The sequence below is a fragment of the Labeo rohita genome, chromosome 13 (genome assembly GCF_022985175.1).
Source record: "Labeo rohita strain BAU-BD-2019 chromosome 13, IGBB_LRoh.1.0, whole genome shotgun sequence".
Classification (NCBI taxonomy): Eukaryota; Metazoa; Chordata; class Actinopteri; order Cypriniformes; family Cyprinidae; genus Labeo; species Labeo rohita.
This window is the reverse complement of record NC_066881.1, coordinates 11,933,310-11,956,976: the sequence shown is the minus strand read 5'-3', so window position 1 is coordinate 11,956,976 and position 23,667 is coordinate 11,933,310. Positions and strand designations below refer to the sequence as shown.

Below are 23,667 nucleotides of genomic sequence, written 5' to 3'. Positions count from 1 at the left end.
TAATGTATTTAAGGAATAATTTAATATAATTACAGTATTTTTTGTGATTTTATACAGCTATAGCTTTGTACATTTATACTAATATGTATTTAGACTACTGCAATTTTTTTCCTACAAATACCTAGAAACCATATTACGTTTTTAGCATGGTATTAATAGTATATTTGTGGGTATCATAATCTAAATGTATGCTACTATTCAAGACCAGTAGTTAAAAAAAAAAAGTGAGTTTCCTATCATTTTTACAGATATTACTGATTTTGATCATGAACATAAATTTACATCTGCATCCTAACTCGAGCTACTATCAAATGTGCATTTCTAAGAGACAAAAAATAAATTAATTAATTAATTAAAAATAGTAATATTATTATTATTATAAATATTAAAAAATATTATCAGGCAGCCTAAACCTGTTTCTTGATTCGAAACAATATCACTCATTAGAACATGCAGAACTAAGAAATTATTTTTTATTTTAATGTGCTCCTATTATGCCATTTTAAAGGTTGCTAATATTGTTTTATGAGTCTCCTAAAACGGGTTTACATGTATGCAAGGTCAAAAAACACTGTAGTTTTCTCCAAAAATAGATTTAATTTTACCTCATTTCTAAATGATTTGTAAACAACTCATGCGAAGCAGTTCAAAGAATCAGTCTTTCTAAACCCCTCCTTTCCGTGAGCCCTCACTTCTGTGATTGGTCAGATGGCGCAGTCCTTTATGATTGGTTTACCACGTACAGCGCTTGTCGAAAACAAAACGTCTATTGCCATAACTGAATGACAGCCCTGGATACTTGTCAATACATAGAAAAGGTGGCATCGATTTTACCATACCAATTCAGGCCGGAGTCTTACGATGAAACGGTTGAAGTGGCTGATCGACAAGTTAGCGCGGACTACCATGGAAAGTGTTTGCAATTTGCTTATGTAAGCGAACCGGGCACACCTCTGTCTTGTAAATTTCAACATTGTATAATGCATTACACTGTGTAAAGTCGTGCGCCATCCTTTATCATTACTCCAACTAATGAGACAGACAGACAGTCAGGCTGCATCAATCACAAATTTTTAGACTACAGTGGGCCCACAGCTGAACAACAGAGCTACAGAAGCGTGAGTTAGCTGGTTAGTAAGACGTGCGGGGGTGGCTACACAACATAACATACACAACTACGTATTTTGAACGATCGCTAGAAAATACAATCATCAGTTATTAATCATACTCACAGGTAGAGGTTCAAAAGAGCAAGCCAGTCCAAATAAACTGTGCACTGATCTATCTTTTAAGAGCAAACGTTTGGTGAATCCTGCGTTGCGCTCCCGAGATTGGAAAAGCAGTCGTCAGTAAAATGGTGGGAACACAACACAAGATTGGAATTTTACTGCTGAGGTGTTGTTGAAAAAATGAATGTTAACCACTGATTCTTTGTAGATTCATCTTTTGGAAGTGAATATAAAACAAATTTACTCTCACAGCGTAGGATACAGCGTCTTCTCAACGTGAGTAAACTTCATGGAACTTTTCCAGTGCTTGTGACAAGTACATGTTGTTGGGGCAAGTTGTTCACAACGTAAAAAGTGGGCGGACGTTATGCAAATGTGTTACTTCGTGACGTGCAGCCATAACTGAATAAGATTCGAATTCCTGACAACTCGTTCAGGCAATTGTGAGCCGACTCTTCTTTTTTTTTTTTTTTTTTTTTTTTTGATAGACAATAACTTTATTTGTCGTGCACTGTTGACTTCACAACTTTGCAGATATTTTATGTTCACATACAGCTACATGACACACTGCATGAAAGGTCATATTTGAAAATGCATAATAGGAGCACTTTAAGATATTTATTTTGTTAAGGGAAACGACTGCTAAAGTGTTAAGCATTCAAAAACGTGGAGTGTTTGTCTTGTACTTACCATAAAGAGTAGTTTATCACAATTAACCGTCTGGTTTCTACAACTTTCACTTTGGAACAAAACATCTGCCTTTAAACTTGAAAGAAATAAAAATGTTTAATTTATCGTGATTAATTATCAATGTTAACTGATATAAAAAAATTATTATGATAATCATTTTTGCCATATCGGCCAGCTCTATGTGCTTGGTATGCTAAAATATCCAAATATACAAAATGGTAGATTTACTCTAATTTGAATTTGAAAAGTATGACTATTTACGTCTTAACTGGTTAACTGCTAGTTGGTCAAACTAGTTCTTAAGACACAGTTTTAATATAGTGGCTGTGTTTATGCAAGCGGCCCATAATGTACACTGTTTTAATGATATTGTTAGGTTTGTATACACTACCATTCAAAAGTTTGGGAGTAATAATAAGATTTCTGTTTCAAATAAAAGCTTTTCTTTTGGATTTTCTATTCTTTGAAGAATTTTGAAAAAAATTATAATAGTTTAATTACATTTATTTACATTAACATCACAAGAATAAATTACCTTTATATATCTTCAAATGGAAAACAGCTATTTTAAATTGTAATAATATTTTGATGATTAATGATTAAATAAATGCAGGCTTAAAAAAAAAAAAAAAAAAAACTCGCTCCAAACTTTCGAATGGTAGTGTAACTTTAAACTCCACTGACATTTGTGGCGTGCTGTTGAATACCACAGTTAATAAATCTGACACATCCCTCAATTTCTAAAAACAACTGAAAATGTTTATAATAATGCACTTTCATGAAACACTGTGGCATTAATATACATTAAAAGAATAGTTCACCTAAAAATTTTAATTCTGTCATTAATTACTCACCCTCATGTTGTTCCAAATCTGTAGCTGAGCTTCGTTCATCTTCAGAACACAGATTAAAATATTTTTGATGAAATCTGACAGCTTTCTGACCCTGCATTACCATGTCCAAGGCCCAGATAGGTAGTAAGGACATGGTTAAAATAGTCCATCAGTGGTTCAACTGTAATGTTATGAAGATTTTTGTACACAAAGAAAACTAAAATGATGACTTTATTCAACAATTTCTTCTCTTCTGTATCAGTCTTTGATGTGATTAAATTTATATAATTTATCATATCATTTGATATGATAAATTCATATCATGACTATGTAATCCTACGCTGTATTATGGGAATCCATGTTTCATGCAAAAACACCAGGAAGAGACATAGCCAGGTTGCATTTAGATACCTACATCTAATCATTTGCACTGAATAATTCATGAAGATGATTTAACAAAATAATAGCATCATGTTTTTTTGCTTTTAAACACTCTGGTAAACTTGCCATACAAACTGTAAACAGGCTGTTTGCTTTATTACAGAGTCAAAATGCTTTCCTCAGATAATTGACAGCATGCCACTGACGCTTAAGTTGTATTGAGTCCTAAATGTTCCTTTTTAAAAGTGTTTCTTTTTCTGTGATGTTTAAATGGTGTCGCAGTAAATATGAAGTCTATATTTAAATCGGCCTGTAATCTCCTTCCGTACGGATTAGTCAAATGAAGTCATAAAGCAGAATCATTATCCATAAATAACATGTCTCTTTATTAGTGTTTCAAATTGCCAGCTTAACAAACACAAGTCTTCTAACCACACTTATCCACACAGTCTCATAGAAAAATTTCTAGAAGAGGTTTTGATGTGAGTGCACTGTGATCTGTATTCTTACCCATAATTCCCAGCGTCATTGTCAGCACCAATATGACCACCGAGTGACCCCGCTGTGGGGAGTTGTGGCACAACACTGCTTTTGCTGTTTGACTTGTCGGTCTCATGCGCTTTATTCATCACTCCTCCCAACTTCCTTTTCATGTTCTTCTTCATTCGCACTGCCCTCTTGTTCCTCACCCTTCATACCGCTCCCCTCCCATCTCGCGCTGTCCTCTCTCATTCCTTTTGAGATGCTTGAGGTTAATCTCTGTCTCTTTTTGTACGTGTGTGTCAGGGTGATGTACGTGTATGGAGGCTTTAACAGCCTGATGCTCAGCGATGTGCTGAGGTTCACCCCTGCGAGCTGCGCTGCGTTCTCCGAGCAGCTGGAGTGTGTGACGGCTGTTCCCGGCGTGAAGTGTGTGTGGAACTCTACTACCTCCACCTGTATGTCCTGGGACGCAGTGGCACCCCATGACACAGAGGGCTTGAGAAACACCTGCAGTCCCAGAGGGTGTAAGTGACTGGAACAAAGAGGACGTCTGCTTCCTGTGTCTCTTAAGAACTGTTCAGACAGGACTAGTTTTATAATTATTAGAATAGGACGTCTGTCATTTTGCGTGGAAATACAGATAGGATATTGTCTGGATTTTACCTGAATTTATGTGAGATCCTTAAAATGTTTTGATCTAATGGCTTGCGCTTAAACGCAAAAAAAGTTTATTTGGGGAGTGTTCAGTTCATTTGGTTCATTTGGTCCAGAAAACTATACATTTGATCCTGTTCAACTTAGCATTCACACTGGCACTGATTGGTCAGGCTGAATGACATATATTTCAGGATGGAGCTTTGCCATCCATGGTAAATTAGAAAACATGGGTTATTTTAAATGTAATATATCACAGTATTTAGGGGTTTAAGCGTGTAGCACTGAAACCCTATTGTAATTGTTAGAATGGTCACAGATCAGTGATCTCCACATAAAACTGATCATGCAGATCAAACCTTAAGTCGTAGAGACTTGAAACTTGGAGGGATGTTAGTACTCACACCGCCTATGACATGACCAAGACTCGCCCCAATCGGCCTGACGGGGACACTACAATGATTAAAAGTATGAAATTGCTCAAAACTCCTAAATCGTCAGTCGTCGGACAAAACGCATTCCTCAGATTCGATCATGAGCCTGGCGAAGTTTGTGGGTATTTTGCATGTTTTATAAAAATCTGCTTTTGCCAACTAGACTTTTCACCCAATTTGAACCAGACCAGTGCAGAAAGATTCTCTTGAGAGTGAATATCAATAATTATAAAAAAGAAGTTTCGACTCGCCATCTCAAAGGGCCGCTAAAACGTTCAAAAGAGTCAGGGCCACTTTTAGTAAAATGCCTATAACTCCTGAACAAAATGAGATATCTCCGCCAAACTCAGAACACTTATGTAAGAGCTCAGTCTGAGGTCACAGGAAAAAATTGCGGAGTTTGGAAGCGCCATAAAAATGGCTGTAATTGCGCAAAAATTTGTCCTATCAACATGAAAATCGGTGTACACAGTGTTGGTCCGAAGTGCCACAAGTGTCCACGAGGACATTTGCATATCTAAAAAATAACATGGCTGCCATCGGCCAATGAAGTTTGAGCACCTGTTAGACAAGACAAACGGAGGCCGATTGGAAGGAAACTCGGTGGGCCTGTTTGGCACACGGCCCCAAAGGCCGTTAGAATTTTTGAAAGAAATCAGCGACTGGGGAGGCCATATTGCATTTTTCACAGGTGTAAACGATTTCGCACATACGCATGATATTCATATCATACGATAGAACTCCTCATTCCAGACAACTTTGCCTCTAGAACCACTGCTTTGCAAACTAGTCCTAGGTTTTTTGCTCAGTCTGGAAAAAAACACTGCAGTACAATTCTCTGGACTCTCTAGGCCAATAATTATCAAAAAAATGTTGAAATTTACCCTTTGGGAAACTATAACAGGCTGGTTTGGAAAAGGGGCTTGTCCAAACTTACCCAAAATCCTCTTAAAGCCTAAAGGAAAATTCAACTTAATGAAACCTGCTGAGCACATGCGACAGGTGATTCTAAACAAGCATGGAAAGTTTTAAAGAGATCGGACCACAGCTGGTGCTATATACCATAATTTCTATGGTAAATTACCTGGATTTGCAAAAAAAAAAATCAAATATCTTTGATCACGTACTTGTACTTTGATCAAGTAAATGTAGCCCTATGCAGCTAATCTTATGCTGTGAAAACTTTGTTATAGTTATGAATTTATCACTAAGAATTATGAATTATCACTGAGAGTTTTCTTAACTTAAAAGGGTTTAATGGGCTGCTGGCTGTCCTTATTGATTTGAAGTTTTTTATGTCTTATGGGATACCAGCAGGCAGCGTTTATACCCCCAAGTGTTATTATATCCAGAAAATTGGCAAAAAGGTCTAAATCCGTGATGGTGTACCAAGCAGTAAAAAGATTTGCAGTCAAGGAGAATGTTAGCTTTAGTTATTCGGCAAAAGAAGTGATGTGTAAATGCAGTATCCACAAACACAAGTATTATTTACCAGGATTAGATTTCTTTGAAAATGAACAATTTCCTGATAATTTGCTCACCTCCATGACATCCAAGATGTTTGTGTCTTTCTTTATTCATTTCAAAACAAATTTCAGGATTTTTCTCCATATAGTGGACTTCAATGGGGATCAATGGGTTGTAGATACAAATTGCAGTTTCAAAGGGCTCCACACGAACCAGACGAGAAATAAGGGTCTTATTTAGCAAAAATATTAGTCACTTTCTAAAATAAATAAAAATGTACTTTTAAATACTTTTTAACCACAAATGCTCTTCTTGCACTAGCTCGACTTTATGCATTACATAATCAAGTGGAAAGGTCATGCGTGAAGTACCAACCTAGTGTTTACACATCAAAGGAAAAGTCAGGAAAGTAAGTCAAACACCCTTTAGAAAAAAAGGTAAAAAAAACGATATCTGGCGATTTTTCGAGTTTTTTTCTTTTTGAATCAAAGTACACAGATGAAGACCTATTTACATTTGACCTTTCCAACGTGGTTGAAAAGTATATACATTTTTTGTTTCATTAGATAAGACCCTTATTCTTCGTCTGGGTTCATGTAGAGCCCTTTAAAGTTGCATTGAAACTGCAATTTGGACCTTCAAACCATTGATCCCCATCAAAGTCCACTATATGGAGAAAAATCCTGGAATGATTTCCTCAAAATCCTTAATTTCTTTTCAACTGAAGTAAGAAAAACATGAACATCTTGTATGACATGGGATGAGTAAATGATCATGAAATTTTAATTCAGGACTGAACTAGTCTTTAATTCTAATCCAAATCAACCTGTACTTCTGCCAAACATGAAGAACTAGGAAGAACTAGTCCTGTCTGAATAGATGTTAATTTTAATGATCTGTCAGATGCAGTTGCTTACAACAGATTTTTTTTGTATGTTTAACTTTTGTTCCAGAGTATGGCTTCACTGAATCCACAGTTACCGCCATAGGCGTTGTATGCAGTAATGTATGTGTGTGCTTTCCAGATGCAGATGGTGAAAAGTGTGACCAATATTCAGACTGCTACAGCTGTACAGCAAACACTAACAGCTGCCAGTGGTGCGCTGCGGCCTGTGTGTCTGGTCATAGTAACTGCACCAGTTCTCCGGTAAGACTCAACATTTAATATGCCGTGACTTACAGAAAAGTGTGTGGAAGAACACATTTCAGTTTATGAATTTGTAATACTGGGACTTTGCTCTGACGTGTCGAATTTGCTGCCGGTCTGCAGGGTGGGATAATGGAGTATGAGGTGTGTCCAAAGGATAACCCATCCTTTGTGTGTAGCAAGAAGACCAGCTGTAAAAGTTGTGCCACAGATCAGAACTGCCAGTGGGAGACGAGAAATCAAGAGTGCACTACCCTCCCTGGTAATAGACACAAACAATGTGATTTAACTGGACCTTTGACCTTCAAATCATATAGGAAGGTCTTGGAAGTTCAAGAGCACAGTCATGTGTAAATAATGTGTTAGCCATAGTCCTATGCAAAAACAATTGCAGAACAACAAATTATGAATAAAAGTATAGAATAAAATAGCTCAAAATAAATTATTATTGTCATAATATCACTATTATTGTTGTTGTATTATTATGTTTTTAATTTAATTATTTATTAGTTGTTTTTATTGAAGGCCACCATAAATAATACTAATAACAAAATTATCACTTTTATTATTGTTTAATTTATTTTAAAGATCTTTTTTATATTATATTATAGTATAGTATATATTATATTATATTATTGTATTGCACAATATGGTGAGACAATATCACTTTTAATATTCTTAGTATATGTTGTTATAATTCTGTTATATTTTATATTCTATTTTAAATGTTTCATATAATTTACTGTTTTATAAAATTACTACTATATATTATATTATATTATATTATATTATATTATATTATATTATATTATATTATATTATACAGCACAGTATGGTACTTATTATTATTATTATTATTATTATTATTATTATTTAAATATATTGTATTTTACATATTTTATGTAATTTATTGTTTTAAAAAGTCATTATTATATTGAATTGTATTTTTGTTATATTATATTCATTATATTATATTATATTGTATTATATTATATCATATATTGTATTGTATTGTTATATTTTATATTAGATTTAAAAAATTTTTATAGTATTTTCTCTTAAAAATGCATTGTATATTATAGCACAGTGTGATGAGATAATATCACTATTAATATTACTAAATGTTATTGTAATTCTGTTGTTATAGTTTATATTCTATTTTAAATATTTAAAAAAAAATCATTATGTTGTATTCTATTGTATTCTGTTGTACTCTATTATATTATATTACTATTATATATTATATTATATAGCACAGTATGGTGGTATAATATCACTTGTTGTTGTTGTTGTTGTTATTATTATTATTATTATTATTAAAATATTATATTTTATAGTTTTTAAAATATTGTATTATATTATATTATATTATATTATATTATATTATATTGCAAAAACATTAGCAGAACAACAAAGTATAATACAGAGTAAAATCAATTATTGGCAAATTATGGTGGGATTATATCACTGCCGTTTTTTTTAATTATTTCTAAATTATGTATTATTTTGTTAATTTAAAATCTTATTACCATGGTAATAATGATAATATCACATCCATCATTAAAAGTTGATATCACTATTGCCATGTTTCTCATATGTTAATCTGGATCCCTAATGCTTGTGTTTTAGGAAATATCTGTGGGGAGAGTTGGCACCTGGTGGGGAACTCGTGTCTAAAGCTGATCACAGCCAAGGACTCATATGACAATGCTAAACTGGCATGTCGCAGTCACCAGGCAGTGCTGGCATCCCTTACCACACAGAAGAAAGTCCAGTTCGTCCTCAAAGAGATGCATAACAGATCGTTGCAAGTGAGTTTGTGACACACTTTCACAGTCTTTGTTCTTCATGGCATCGTCACTTGGGGGTTGTAAGGCACTCTTCTTTGTGAAGCTCTTCACATATTAAAGTGAATTGAAAATGAATTGTCCTGTGTGCTGCAGTCAAAAGCCGTCATCACTCCGTGGGTGGGTCTGAGGAAGATCAATGTCTCGTACTGGTGCTGGGAGGACATGTCTCCCTTCACCAACTCCACGCTGCAGTGGTTGCCGGGCGAGCCTAGCGACGCTGGTTTTTGTGGGTACCTGGCTGAGCCCACTTTTAACGGACTGAAGGCGGCGACCTGTGTCAATTCTGTGAACGGGAGTCTGTGTGAAAGACCAAGTGAGAAAGATGCACATACACACAAAACATTAAGCTAGTGCTTATTTTTCCCTTTTAAAAACATATTTTATTCGGTGTTAGGTTAGGTTAGATTATTACATAAATTCCTGTTTTTAAGTTATATTTTATTTAATTATGTTTTCAATAATTTATATAATTTCCTGTTTTTAAAAAATGAGTATTATATGTTAGTTTTTCATTTTTTATGTTTGATATATTTTTCCTTTTTTAAGTTATTTTATTATGGTTTTGATATTTTATAAATACTTTTTTAAAACAAAAAAGTGCACAAAACAATAGTAGTAATAATAATAATAATGATGATAATAATAATAATATAAAATAGAATGACCATTTTTTAATAACTGATACCAGTAGGCAATATTTAATAAGATAAAAGATAATTTAAAAAGGGAAAATATATAGAATAAAATCTAATATAATATATTTCCTGGTATATATGTTAGATTAGATTTTTTTTTTCTTTTTTTGCAACTTGTTATCAGTTATTTAAAAACCTGTCACTATTATATTTTACATTTCATTATAATTGTGTATGTTTTTTTTATATTTTCTATATTATATTATATTATATTCGTATTAATCCTTTAAAAAACTGTTATTACCCCTTGTTTAAAAAAAATAAGTTGAACCATGTTTTCTGTTGTTTATTGATATGTGTAATCTATAAAGGACCTCTTTTATTCAGTTTTCTCTCCCTCTTGTGCCTTTTTTCATTCTCCCTCTCTCTCGAACTCTCTCTGTTCCTGCAGCGAACCACAGTGTGAAGCAGTGTCGGACGCCCTGTGCCCTGCGCTCTTCCTGTAGTGAGTGCACCAGCGGGAGCTCTGAGTGCATGTGGTGCAGTAACATGAGGCAGTGCGTGGACTCTAATGCTTATGTGGCATCCTTCCCCTACGGCCAGTGCATGGAGTGGTACACCATGAACAGCTGCCCACGTACGTCTGCCTCTCATTTAGCGGATTCATGCCTGCCAGACTATGTCTGGTTTTCTCTTTGTAAATCAAAGATTGTACATTAGCACGTCTTATGTTTAATGACTTGAAATGGACATGGCAATCATAAAAACAATTCAGATTAATATGCTAATAATAACTTTACTGTCAAGGGTTCAGTGTGAGGTGATTGCACTGCATGACCCCTTGGATGACTGGGTGTGTTTTTATTGTAGCGGAGAATTGTTCTGGTTACAAGACCTGTGGTCACTGTTTGGAGCAGCCTGGCTGTGGGTGGTGCACTGATCCCAGCAATACAGGACGGGGCCAGTGTATAGAGGGCTCTTACCGCGGTCCAATCCAAACACTATTCCACGCCCCTTCCTCTTCAGGCCCCTCCCTCATTCCTGCCCCTCAGCCGATGCTGAACGTGAGCTTGTGCCCACTAGAGGGCAACTACAACTGGTCCTTCATCCAGTGCCCAGGTAAAACTCATGTGACTTATATTGGTTGAGTTTATGAAATGTATAAAAGTATGATTGAATATAGTGATGCTAAACTGAACTGGATATCACAATTTCTCTTTGACACTTAAAGCATGTATAACATTAAGCATCATTGTGAATAGGGATGTCCCTGAATAGTGAATCCGTATTTGGACAGGCATGGAAAACTAATAAGGACATAATTAGCTGCTTGCTAGCTTGTTACATTACTGTACATAAACTTTCACTTACCACATAAACAGAGTAAGGAGAGATGACTGATAGAACGATGGTGAATGATTTGCAGATCCTGAGCACCACTGACAAACATCTAATCTTCTAAAATGTGTGGTATGTACTGCTGCTCCGTAGTATACACAGAGTATGTGTGATTTGCGAATCTCGAAAGTAAAAAGCGGGCACGCATTCAAAAGCGATTCAAAAGCATATTAATAATGGCTCCCTGATTTCCACAATTTATATACGGTATAATCACCCAACTATATAGTTGCAAGAGAAAGCAATGAAATATATTTTTTCCTCCCATCTCTTATTTGCTCCATTTAGGGGTTCCGTAGTACACGTCATTTTCTTTTCCAAATACGGTGTTTGGATTCGGACACATCCCTAATCGGACACAAGCCTTATTGTGCTTTTTATTGGCTAATAATCATTCTATTTAAAGAATCCAGAAAAATATATCAGTGTTTCCACAGAAGTATTATACGTGACAACTGTTTTTAACATTGATAATAATATGAAACGTATCTTAAGCAGAAAATCAGTTTTAGAATCATTTCTAAAGAAACGTGACATTGTAGAGTGGAAAAATTCCATTGCCAGATTAAAATACATTTTAAAATATATTAAAACAGTATGTATTAAAATAGTATACAAATAGTAAGAAGTAAGTTTGCAGAATCTGCAAAATGTTACTTTTTTTACCAAAATAAGAGGGATCATACAAAATGCATGTTATTTTTTATTTAGTACTGACCTGAATAAGATATTTCACATAAAAGTTTACATATAGTTCACAAGAGAAAATAATAGTTGAATTTATAAAAGTTACCCTGTTCAAAATTTTACATACGCTTGATTTTTAATACTGTTGTTACCTGAATAATGGAGGTTGGGGGTGAAAACTTTTGAACAGAATGAAGATGTGTACATTTTTCTTATTTTGCCTAAATATCATATTTTGTTCATTTAGTACTGCCCTTCAGAATCTACAGAAGATACTTACATGTTTCCCAGAAGACAAAATAAGTGACTTTTTTTTTTTTTTTTTTTACATTTTTTTTTTCTTCAAATTCAAAAAGTTTTCACCCCCCAGCTCTTAATGCATTGTGTTTCCTTTTGAAACATTAGTGAGTGTTTGAACCTTTTGTAATAGTTGCATTTGCAGTTGTCCTCAGTGTGAAAAGATGGATCTCGAAATCATAGTCATTGTTGGAAAGGGTACAAATACACAAAATGCTGAAAAAACAATGATTTTGTGGGACCTTGAGATTTTCTAAAGAACAGCAGGCAGTTTAACTGTTCAGGGCAAACAAGGGACTCATGAACAACTATCATTAAACACTGACTCTTGAGAATGTTGAATAACCTTTTAAAGACATTTCAGAGAAAACATAATCATCACAATGTATATTGAATCATTAAATAGCATGTCATATGCAGCTTCTTATATTTACTAAAATGTAAAATTTACTTTACATGGTGTTTGCATATAAATGTGTCTTAGCAGTGTGTGGACACAACCACCCTACAATGATACAAATCCATTCATTCCTGTATTTTAATAAATTTAAAAAAAAAAAAACTATATGCTCCCAATTATTAAGCCGTTTTGATTTTCTGAGCAGTATGACATCATACTGTTCAGGCCCCGCCCACAACCACTGGAAGACCGTCTCTTATTGGCGTATTCCCGCCCTCAGCCAACTGTAAGGTGTCCATCTTTTTCTCCACACTTGATCATCTGATGCAACAGTGACTCGGAAGCAAGACATTCGTAGTTGGATGAAAAAGTGAATATAAGAGTCTTTATTTTCTTCCAACATCAAAGCCACTGAGGACACAGTGGATTAGTTTTGTTTTTGATGGTAACACACTACCGAATACACACAAAAAAACTTTTTATTAAATTGTCATTTAAAGAGACATACACCAAAACGCGTCAGTATGAACAGAGCTGTTATTGACCAGGTAAAAAGGTGTGGTTTTACATGACCATTGAGGAGTTTTAACAAAAGCATTTTGCAGATATTTCATGATCATATCAACTTGTGGAAAATGGGCATCCAATGTCCCCTATAAAGATATATTGCTCTGGCTCTGTTTGTAGCTACTGTTTTCCCTCAGTTTGACTTTAGATAGTGTTTCAGTTTGTTCTTTAAATTGCTCTGTTTGTTCGTCTCTCATGCAGCGTGCCAGTGTAACGGACACAGCTCTTGTGTCAATGAGAGTGTGTGTGAGAGATGCGAGGACCTCACCACAGGCAAACAGTGCGAGAGCTGCATCTCCGGTTACTATGGCGATCCCACAAATGGGGGCAGCTGTCAGTGTAAGTGTAAACACAAGCCCATGCCAAAATACAGTTGACTTTTGATGACAGTTTGATAGAGTCGTAACTGTGTGTGTGTGTGTGTTGGTCATTTGCAGCTTGTAAGTGCAACGGCCATGCCAGCATGTGTAACTCTAACAATGGCAAATGCTTCTGTACCACCAAGGGCATCAAAGGAGACCGCTGCCATTTGTAAGTGCGCACACACACTCAATCTGCCTCGGTCTCTTGAGGTTTTCTCCACTCTGCCATTAGAAGTAATTTGTCAAATGCACGGCGGATAGCTTATCGTTATCTTGTCTATATCAAACTCTGTTCTTTATAATTCTACTCATTTTCACTCTCGGCTTTTGTTTCGTTCTGTCTCTCAGGTGTGAGGTAGAGAACCGTTACCAGGGCAACCCTCTGAAGGGAACGTGTTATTGTGAGTATGTCAGTGCGGCGGCTGATGGCTGTTCATATTGTGGCTATTTGAGTCATTTAGTCATTTTCAGAACTACTCATTTTGTCCTTACCTGGCTAAATCAGACAGAAACCACAAACCACAAACCACAAACGTGCGCGTGTGTCAGTCAATCTGGGAAATATCCAGTTTTTAGCATCTCGGAGTAATACTTTTTCAATATTATCCTTTTCCTCTTTCTCACACAAACAACTATGTCTTTATCTCTGACGCACAGACACTCTGCTGATAGATTACCAGTTTACCTTCAGTTTGTCTCAGGAGGACGACCGCTATTACACCGCCATCAACTTTGTGGCAACTCCAGATGAGGTGTGTTATGCTGCAAAGACTTCACTGTTCAAAATGTACTTTTTTTCATGTACAGTCATGTTCAATTAGATTTGCGAACGCAACAAACCTTAATATGATTAAACAGCAAGCTAATTTGATTGGCATGCAGTTGGACGTCTGATGTTACTGTTATCATAAAGTTTTTTTTTTTCGTTTTTTTTTAAATAAATTTGTTCGGCACTTCACTGTTGAACAGAGGAAACAATACAGCATTGAGGGGGCTTACCAATTATGTATTAAGTTGAAATTAAGTGCAGACACATTCAATTTGAATACGAAGTGTGTTAACTCCCATAGATTGCTCCTTGTGTTACTTTCAGTGAGGTCTGTATTGAAATTTTGAAGATTTGTAACATACAGTGGAGATCAAAAATAGAGAAAAATCTATAAATACTTAAATTTTTCTGAAATAATATTTTCTGGAAATATGATTTTTTTTTCTGGAATATTATATGATGTTTTATTAACAAGGTTAGGGAGGAACACAACAGGAGTCCACTCAAGTTAATCAACGCTAAAGATTCAAATACAGCTGACTTACCCCTCTATCCTTTTGACGGTTTATCAGCATCCCTCCACCACCCCATCTCCCCATTCCGAGTTCTCACTACACCTAGGGGGGTTCTCTGGGTTCGGGCCATTCCCGAGCTCGGTGCCCTTCCCTGGACAGCACGCCAAATATGCATTACTATACTCCGGCGTGATACTGTAGGTATACCACTGTTCAACTAACATGTTTGACCAAATAACCAAGGTATTTCAACAAAAAAACATTATTTTGTGGAAAACACAGTGATCAAAATTAGAGAACAGTAACCACTGTAGCATGAAAGAAGATTACAACTAAAATTTTGGAGGGTTACAGTTGTCAGAAATTAGTAGGAAGTGTAAAGGCCCTTGCTTTGAATGACTTCTGCACATCTGCAGCCACAGGACATCACTAGTTTCTCACACTGCGCTGATGTGATCTTGGTCCACTCTTCTTCCACTCTCTTCCATAGCTCAGTAACTATAGAGGGTTTCTTAGCCATATCTTTGTCGCCAAGTATTTTCCAGAGATTTTTAATCGGGTATAGATCTGGACTCTGGCCTGGCCATTTCATTACTTCAATGTTTTTAGCTTCAAGGAACAGTTTTACCCATTTTGCAGTGTGACAGGGGCATTGTCTTGCATGAAAATTGCAGGCTGATTGGGAGATGCTTGCAGGGAAGGAACTGCATGTTGCTAAAGGAGGTTCTGATAAACATTTTCTTCTGCCCTGCCATGTAGCGGTATAAGAGGCCTAATGCCTGCTGAAGAAAATATCCCTCAAATTATGGCACTTTCTCCTCCACCTTTCACTGACTTCTTTATGCACTTGCGCTTCAGTCTTTCCTTAGTTTGATGCCAAACAAAATGTTTCCCATCAGACCCAAATAAATTAAAATTGCTCTCATCACTAAAGTGGATTTTGGAGCATTTTTCTTCTCTTCACAGAACATGCTCCTCAGCAAAGGAGAGCTTAGCCTTTTGGTTTTTTCTGCTGATGAGACACTTGGTCACTGCAGAGTGCACTTTCAGTCCCACTTTTCCTGTTTAGCACTGAACTGGCAAGCAATTCCAGCTGTGGTGTTGAACCAGTTCCCCATTGAGAGTCTCTGCATTATTCCGTGTTCTTGTGCATTTGTCTTACATGAACGACCGGCCTTTTAGGGGAACTGAATGAATTAGTGTCATTGTAAGTTGCAATATTCAAGAAATCACACATTTAGAATGTCCAACTTCTCTTGCAGTGGCTAAAAGGGTCGTCCCTTTAATCTTCATCTAGACAACCTCCTGTCACAAGGTTTCAGTCACCCGCAACCATACAATCTCAGTGAAAATTGTAGGAATACTGCCAGGTGAATAGGATTTGTCCTACAATTAAGGAAATAAGCACCAGGTGCCAGATTAACACCAATAACTTGGAGGTATCTGTGCTTTTTTATTATAAATATATCATTATACGTTTTTCTGAAACCTGGTTAAAAATGGAAATTCTAGTCCTGTTAGGAGAACTTCAAATAGGACTAAGAAGAAATTTATGAAATTATAGGTTGTTCTCTAATTTTATCTCCACTGTAGTTTCCTTGTTTGATTTACATAAACATACAAAAGAATTCTTTCAAAACCAATAAAAATGTACAGACTGCAAACTTTGGAATGAAAGTTTAGTTATATTTGCTGTTTTATAGAAGACATTTTATGTGATGCATAAATATAGCTAAACATCAGTCTGGAGAGTGGATCTTGCTTTAAATCGTACTGCTGATATGCCATGGTATAAACAGTACAGCTTTATAGTTTTTATAGCTTGTGGAAAACATTTTGGCTTAAATAATACTTTTTAGAGGGTGTATATATATATTTTTTTGACTATTTCATATCTTTTGATTTTTTTGTCTGAATGTTTTTTGGATTACTTTTGCAGCAAAATCGAGACCTGGACATGTTTATCAATGCCTCAAAAAACTTCAACCTCAACATCACATGGGCAACCAGCTTTACAGGTATGGAGCCCTGACATGTGTTAAACATGTATTTTAAGCACATCATAAATGCGCTGTGAGTACTGCTGAATCTCTTTTCCTTCCTGTAACCCTGCATTTCTTCCTTTCTGAGCAGCTGGGACTCAAGCTGGTGAGGAAATCCCTATAGTCTCCCGCAGCAACATAAAGGAATTCAAAGACAGCTTCTCCAACGAGAAGTTCGATTTCCGCAGCAATGCCAACATTACCTTCTACGTGTACGTCAGCAACTTCACCTGGCCAGTCAAAATCCAGGTGAGAGAAATTCGCACGTTATTGAGTCCGGTGACGCACGTGAAGAAAAATATCACGTTTGTGTGTGTGAGTGCCATTTAAACATCAGCGAGGGCGTTTGTGTTTTGTTTTGCTATCTTATCCTCTCCTTCCGTCTGTAAATTCACAGAGGCCGTGTCCTTTTATTCTTTCTCATATATCTTTGGCCTTTTCTGTCTGGTCTGGAAATGATTTGGCAGAGCTTTCCTTTCCCTCCCTCTTCTCCTCTCCTCCTCTTTTCCTTTCCCCCTCCTCTCTTCCTTTGCTTTGGAAAGTGATCTGACTTACCCTCCTGTGCTAGGACGCTGAAACTCAGAGTTTGGCTTTGATTGTCCGTCCACTATTCTAGAGCACGTTCTGTCCTCAGCTCATGGAGAAAAGGTGAATTTCACGCAGGTAACGCCTTATTGTCTGTCTCATTTGCCTTTCCTTTCTATAACTGACCTTTGGATGCCACGTTTCATCTAACAGAGCTTGTATGTGCGGATCCGAGAGCGAATGTGGGCGAGAAGGGTCGCGCCTTGGTAACTCTGGAGGACAGAGGGGCTGTTGTCAGGCGTTTAGAGGAGAACGGCGAGAGGGTTTGGGCTGGAGAAGAACGCAGCGCTCGAAACCTGCTCTGTAAACATGGCAGGCTGAGACTGAGAGTGTCAGAAGGAATGTTAAGTTGAAACACATGGCTCTTTGAGAGAGAGACTGAGGGAAGAGCCTGAGAGGAATAAGAGAGATCAGAAAGTTCAGAAGAGGCACAATTCTAGCCTTCTGTTTCTGCCTCTTGTTTTCTTTTTGCCTGTGGTCAAAGAGTCTGTGCGGCCTGTGTAGTTTTTGGCCAGTGGAATGGAAGCGTGTATGCGTGTGAATCTAAACAAAGTATTGTAGGAACGTTCATGTGTCGAGTTTCTGTGTGCAAATGTTATTTAAAAGCAGAATTTGCTTGAATCTCACAAAAACATTTACAGGTCACTATAAGCAAAATCTTATTTTATTTAACAGTAACAATATATATTATGATAGTTATTTTTGCTTCAAATAAGGTCTTTATAATATAAAAAATGTTGATACATAGAAATTTCATAATTCTTTTCACCAGTGACAGTATATTAAAAAAAACAGTATTAGCCTAAATTAAAAAAAAAAAAAATTCACTGTGTAAATTAATAATACAGTTGAAGTCAAAAGTTTAAATACACCTCGCAGAATCTGCAAAATGTTAATTATTTTACCAAAATAAGAGGGATCATACAAAATGCATGTTATTTTTTTATTTAGTACTGACCTGAATAAAATAATAGTTAAATTTATTAAAATGTCCCCATTCAAAAGGTTACATACGCTTGATTCTTAATACTGTGTTGTTACCTGAATGTTCCACAGCTGTTTTTTTTTTGTTTAGTGATAGTTGTTCATGAGTCCCTTGTCTGTTCTGAACAGTTAAACTGCCTGCCTGCTGTTCTTCAGAACAGGTCCCACAAATTCTTTGGTTGTTCAACATTATTGTGTATTTGAACCCTTTCCAGCAATGACTGATTTTGATTGTGAGATCCATCTTTTCACACCGATGACAGCTGAGGGACTCATGTGAAACTATTACAGAATATTTAAACGCTTATTGATGCTTCAGAAGGAAAAACGTTGCATTAAGAGCCGGGTGGTGAAAACTTTAGAACAGAATGAAGATGTGTACAACTTTCTTATTTTCCCTAAATATAATATTTTAGTACTTTTATTTTTATATTTAGTACTGCTCTTCAGAAGCTACAGAAGATACTAACATGTTTCCCAGAAGGCAAAATAAGTTATATTTACCCTGATCTAGGGGTTTGAATACACAACGATGCTGACAAACCAAAGAATTTGTGGGAACTGCTGATGATTGCGTTTCAGTGGTTTAAAATCACTTGTTTTTAAGCCGCAGTGTTTAAAAACATTACGTTTTTGTAACCACGTACAAATTTCTACTGTTAATCATGTCTACATGAAGATAGTTAATCACATGATAGTAAAGTTCATTTATCTTCTAATTCTTAATAAATGGGTTAATTTTTGGGTGACATAAACTAAAGCTGCCTTTTTGATATTCGCAATGTTGTCGAGTTTCCCCACTAGAAGCAGCCTGTTACCCGCCGCTTTTTCACCATAGTAAAATGACAAAATGACCATGAGTAATGAATGTACAATGAACAAATAACCACCTTTAGGTCTGGAAAAATAAAATTCAACATAAATGGTTATATAATAATTATAAACCAGTTATTTTGGACATAATTTGCAATCGTCCATTTTATAGAATTATTATTTAGTGTTGTAGTGCAAATATGCTGGTAATTGTCACCTCCTAGTCATAGCTTTAATTAGAATCCATCACATCTGGTCAGTGGTTGCATACAGTCTAGCTGAAAAAGTTTACATATTTCAGCACACTCGAAGCTCAAGTCAGATCTGAAAATTCTGTATATACATGAACTGAGGAAATGAGTGACTGGTGTGTCATTTGTTGGAGAGAGTGGAAAGCCAGGTTTAGACATATTTGTGACAGGTTTTGCTTAAAAAAATGACACACTTTAAAATACACCGGACTCGTTCTTTTTAGCCCAGTTTGATGTTCAGTGTCAAGTCATATATTCATAGGTCGACTTTACGAGGTGTGTAAACACGTGGCTGTGTTGCGCTTTCAAAACTTTGCTTTGTTTGTTTGAGCAGTGCGACATGTCAACTTCTGCCTCAGCCAATGGCGCGAGTTTGGGGTGGGACTGCCTGTTTGTGCAAACAATGACAGATGGGGGCAGAATGTAAAGAGTGTTTGAGACACCAAAAGTCACTCAGAATCCAAATTTGGATTTTTCATTTCCCAGTGGTGCAGTGATGATTGCATTACATTTGTTTCTCAGGTTCAGTCCTCCTCCACAGATCACACGTTACAAAACATACTTCATTTACACTAGTTAGCTTACCTTGGCAGGTGTACCAGAACGTTCTCTCTTGTTTGGATTGGGTAAGGCACACCATTATCCCTTAAAACATGACTAACAAACTATATATAGTGTTTACGTCACAAACACCACTTGAATGCCTATGTGAGACGCAGGTTGTCATGTGTGAATGACAGTGATAAGTCAGATTGCTATTGTTTTACGTTGAATGTGTGTGGGTATCAGTGCTGTGAGTCAGGCAACGTTTGTCTTTGAGACTGTGCATCTGAACATGAGGAGGTTGTGGCGTGTGAGAGAGGCCGTATCAGCGCACAGCATCTGCTCAATGAGAGCTCTGTGTGAATTCACCCTCCATGCTGTGGACGTCTGGCATGCTCTCTTTTACCCTGTTCTCTCCCTCTCCCTTGCTAAAAATCCTGTGCTTATTTTGGAAATGCCTGGAGGAATAGAGAGGGAAGAGTGAGCTTGTTTGAAAGCAGGTAAAAGATGGAGAGAAAATGACGGTGTTTTAAAGTGGAGACATCTCTGGTGTCCCCTAGACTTTGCCCTCCTTACGGTAGACGGGTTTAAGACTGCATCCCTAAACAGCGACAGGAATGATGTAATTCTTTCCAGTCGTTGCGCTGCTAATTTAGTAGTATGAAATGAAAGGGTCATTTTAAACACTACGTTAGCATAATTGTGGGCTTGTTTCATGTTTCGCACGCCGGGTTAGTAATTAATTCGGGCTAATCAGGTCTTCTTATTTCACGCTGTACGTTTGTAAACCCTGGGTTAACGGTCTCATTTGCATATTTACAAGGTTAATAACACTGATTGGACAAGTACAGCACGTAGCGAACGTGTGACCGGTTTTAATAACAGCTTGACCATCTGTATAAATGTCGACATGTAAATCTCCTCTACTTGTCTTATATATTCTAAGGAATGCTAGGGGAAAAAAAACTGAAAATGCAGAGGAGCATTTGCCATCACTTTTCAGTTTTTTTTTCTCCTTTAGACACTAAACACAATGTGTGAAAGTTACAAGTGCTGTATGAATATCTAATGAAGCAATATGAAGGTTATGATATTGCCTGTTGTGAACTAACTCCAACACTGCAGTGTTTTACACTCTATACTGGGGGCTTTCAAACAGAAAGGGGGCCATAAGGGAGTGCTAGGGAGTTCATAGAAAAGTTTAGAACTGAGGTTTCCTATCTCTGGCCCTCGAGGTCCACTTTCCTGCAGAGTTTAGCTCCAACCCTAATCAAACACACCTGAACTAGTTAATCAAGGTCTCTGGGATCACTAGAAAGTTACAGTCAGGTGAGTTTGATCAAGGTTAGAGCTGAACTCTGCAGGAAAGTGGACCTCGAGGGCCAGAACTGAGAACTAGGGATGCACTGAAATGAAAATAGAGGGCATGCACTGACGTCATTTTCTCGCAGGGACACGCACCCCCAGTCGGACTGAGTGGCAGAATGCCTTCAGCGTGAATGGATTTAATAGGGAAGATGCGAAAACGCGAGTAAAACAAATGATAATCAGTTTAAACTACAGGTTGCTGAACTTGATATAATGTTCCTAACAACTTAATAAATATCCAGTGGTCAATGGATATTGATGCAGCCACGAATCGTGTTTTATAACACTTTATATGTCTGATTTTGATGCTGGGGAAAATAAATAAAGCAAATTTGCCAGTCAACTCATTTTGTAAATACAAAATAGGTTGGTCTAAACCCCGGTGATCACTTTTTTTTTTTTTTATCAATGTTATATATATATCGTCATATCGTCCAGCTGAAAAACGTATATAGTTTTTTTTTTTTTTTTTTTTTTTTAACAATCCAGTTATGCAGAATGGTAAATATTTAGTTGATGAGTTGTCAATACGATATACTATAATACAATATATAGAATTTGATTTTACTGCACAATTCAACATATTAATATGAAACGATAACTGCAAATCGGTGTTTCGCTGCCTGGAGACCATTTGTTTCTTTGAATTGCAGCGATTAATTTGCTTCTCTTTTCAGTTGCTTTCAGCAGTCAATAAAAATACACCTCAGGTTTCTTGTCAACACTCTTTGTACAGTCAATCACAAAGCTCGTTTTGGTTTTAGAGGTGTTTTGTGTGTTCTATCGCAGCATTCAGTTGAAACTCGGTGGGCGGAGCCGCAGCCACTCCAGCTGATGGTGACGTCACATGCATACCCTCTATTCTGCATGCACTTGGCCAAAAAACAAAATTTAAAATGTTTTGTAATAGTTATTTATAAAGTAATTTTGTAAAATTTAACAATTTTACTCAATAATTTTAATAATACTGAATAAAAAAAAAGACTAGTTAAAAAAAAGTTAAAAAAATAACCACACTTTTATTGATTGCAACACACTCAAATTGGACAAAAAAATTATATTATTATTACGGCTGTCAGTTTAACGCGTTGATTTAATTAGTTATGACAAAAATAATGCGATTCAAATATTTTAACACTGTAAACGCAATGGCCCCGCCCCCATGCCTGTACGTCATCTTATATTTCATATAGTTGACAAATATGATGCAGGGCAACTACTCCATAAATGCAGTTATGCCCTAAAATTCAAGATATTGGTGCCAAAAATGCCCCTGTATGTGTTTTGTCTCATATTTATATATTTCACAAGATATAAGATGGGCAGCAAGAGCAATATGACACGAGTGCTGATTTTTGTCCCGATCCCTCACAAGCTTAAATGTGATTTTATATAACAGTTCAGTAAATAAGTTGATGTTGTTATATTTTAAACACTATATTATGTGTTTTTGCTAAATTTTTTTGAGAACATATTACCTTTAAAGCCATAGCAGAATTGTTGCGTGTCTCCGACCAACACAGTGGTGTTTAGTTTCTGAATGAATCCACATTTTAAACGAATCATGTGAATCAATGATTCAAATGCCCATTAATAAAGAGAGCCATTTACTTCATTCCTGAATGAATCAGCCGTTTGAACGAATCGAATCGAATGAGTGAATGACTCATAAAAACATTTACCGCCACCTGCTGGCAGATTTAGTTTCTCATTTAGAGTATCATTTCATAAAATAAATAAATAAATAAATAAATAAATAAAAAAAAAAAAAAAATAATAATAATAAAAAAATTAAAAGGATAGTTAACCCCAAAAATTAAAATTGTGACATCATTTACTTACCATCATGTCGTTTCAGACCTTTATTTTGTGGAACATAAAAGAGTATTTTAAAGACCATTGGTAATCGACTGACAGCTCTAATTAATATTAAATATTAGTATATTATTTTTTGAATATTACAACGGAGATTGTAAGCTGCACACTGATCACTACACGGTGCATCACGCCATATATTTTCGGCTCTGTTTTTGCCTGTTTTTCTCTTTCGGCCAATAACCAAAAATGGCATTTTCGCCATATTTGGTGGACAAAATTTTGGTGCATCCCTATTAAGAACCCCGGTTTAGAAAAGAGCTGTATAAAAAAATAAATAGAAAATACTAAATAACTAATTGGATTACAAAAAAAGTGTATATTTTAAATTAAATAAATATTTTAAAAAAATAATTAGATATGAAATATTTACATAATTAAAAAAGAAATCTATTTTATAATGTTTAA

General features: G+C 36.0%; 1 protein-coding gene across 1 annotated transcript in view; it reads left to right on the top strand.

Moving 5' to 3' along the window:
* The window catches only part of atrn (attractin), a 90,036-nt gene that overhangs the window by 33,783 nt on the left and 32,586 nt on the right, over positions 1-23,667 (top strand). The window contains exons 12-24 of the mRNA XM_051125544.1: positions 3,920-4,140; positions 7,197-7,318; positions 7,442-7,580; positions 8,948-9,129; positions 9,262-9,481; positions 10,255-10,440; positions 10,674-10,922; positions 13,354-13,491; positions 13,590-13,683; positions 13,863-13,915; positions 14,172-14,266; positions 16,738-16,816; positions 16,932-17,089. Coding sequence (XP_050981501.1) covers positions 3,920-4,140; positions 7,197-7,318; positions 7,442-7,580; positions 8,948-9,129; positions 9,262-9,481; positions 10,255-10,440; positions 10,674-10,922; positions 13,354-13,491; positions 13,590-13,683; positions 13,863-13,915; positions 14,172-14,266; positions 16,738-16,816; positions 16,932-17,089 — 1,936 coding nt within the window. The remainder of the gene's footprint in view (positions 1-3,919; positions 4,141-7,196; positions 7,319-7,441; positions 7,581-8,947; positions 9,130-9,261; positions 9,482-10,254; positions 10,441-10,673; positions 10,923-13,353; positions 13,492-13,589; positions 13,684-13,862; positions 13,916-14,171; positions 14,267-16,737; positions 16,817-16,931; positions 17,090-23,667) is intronic.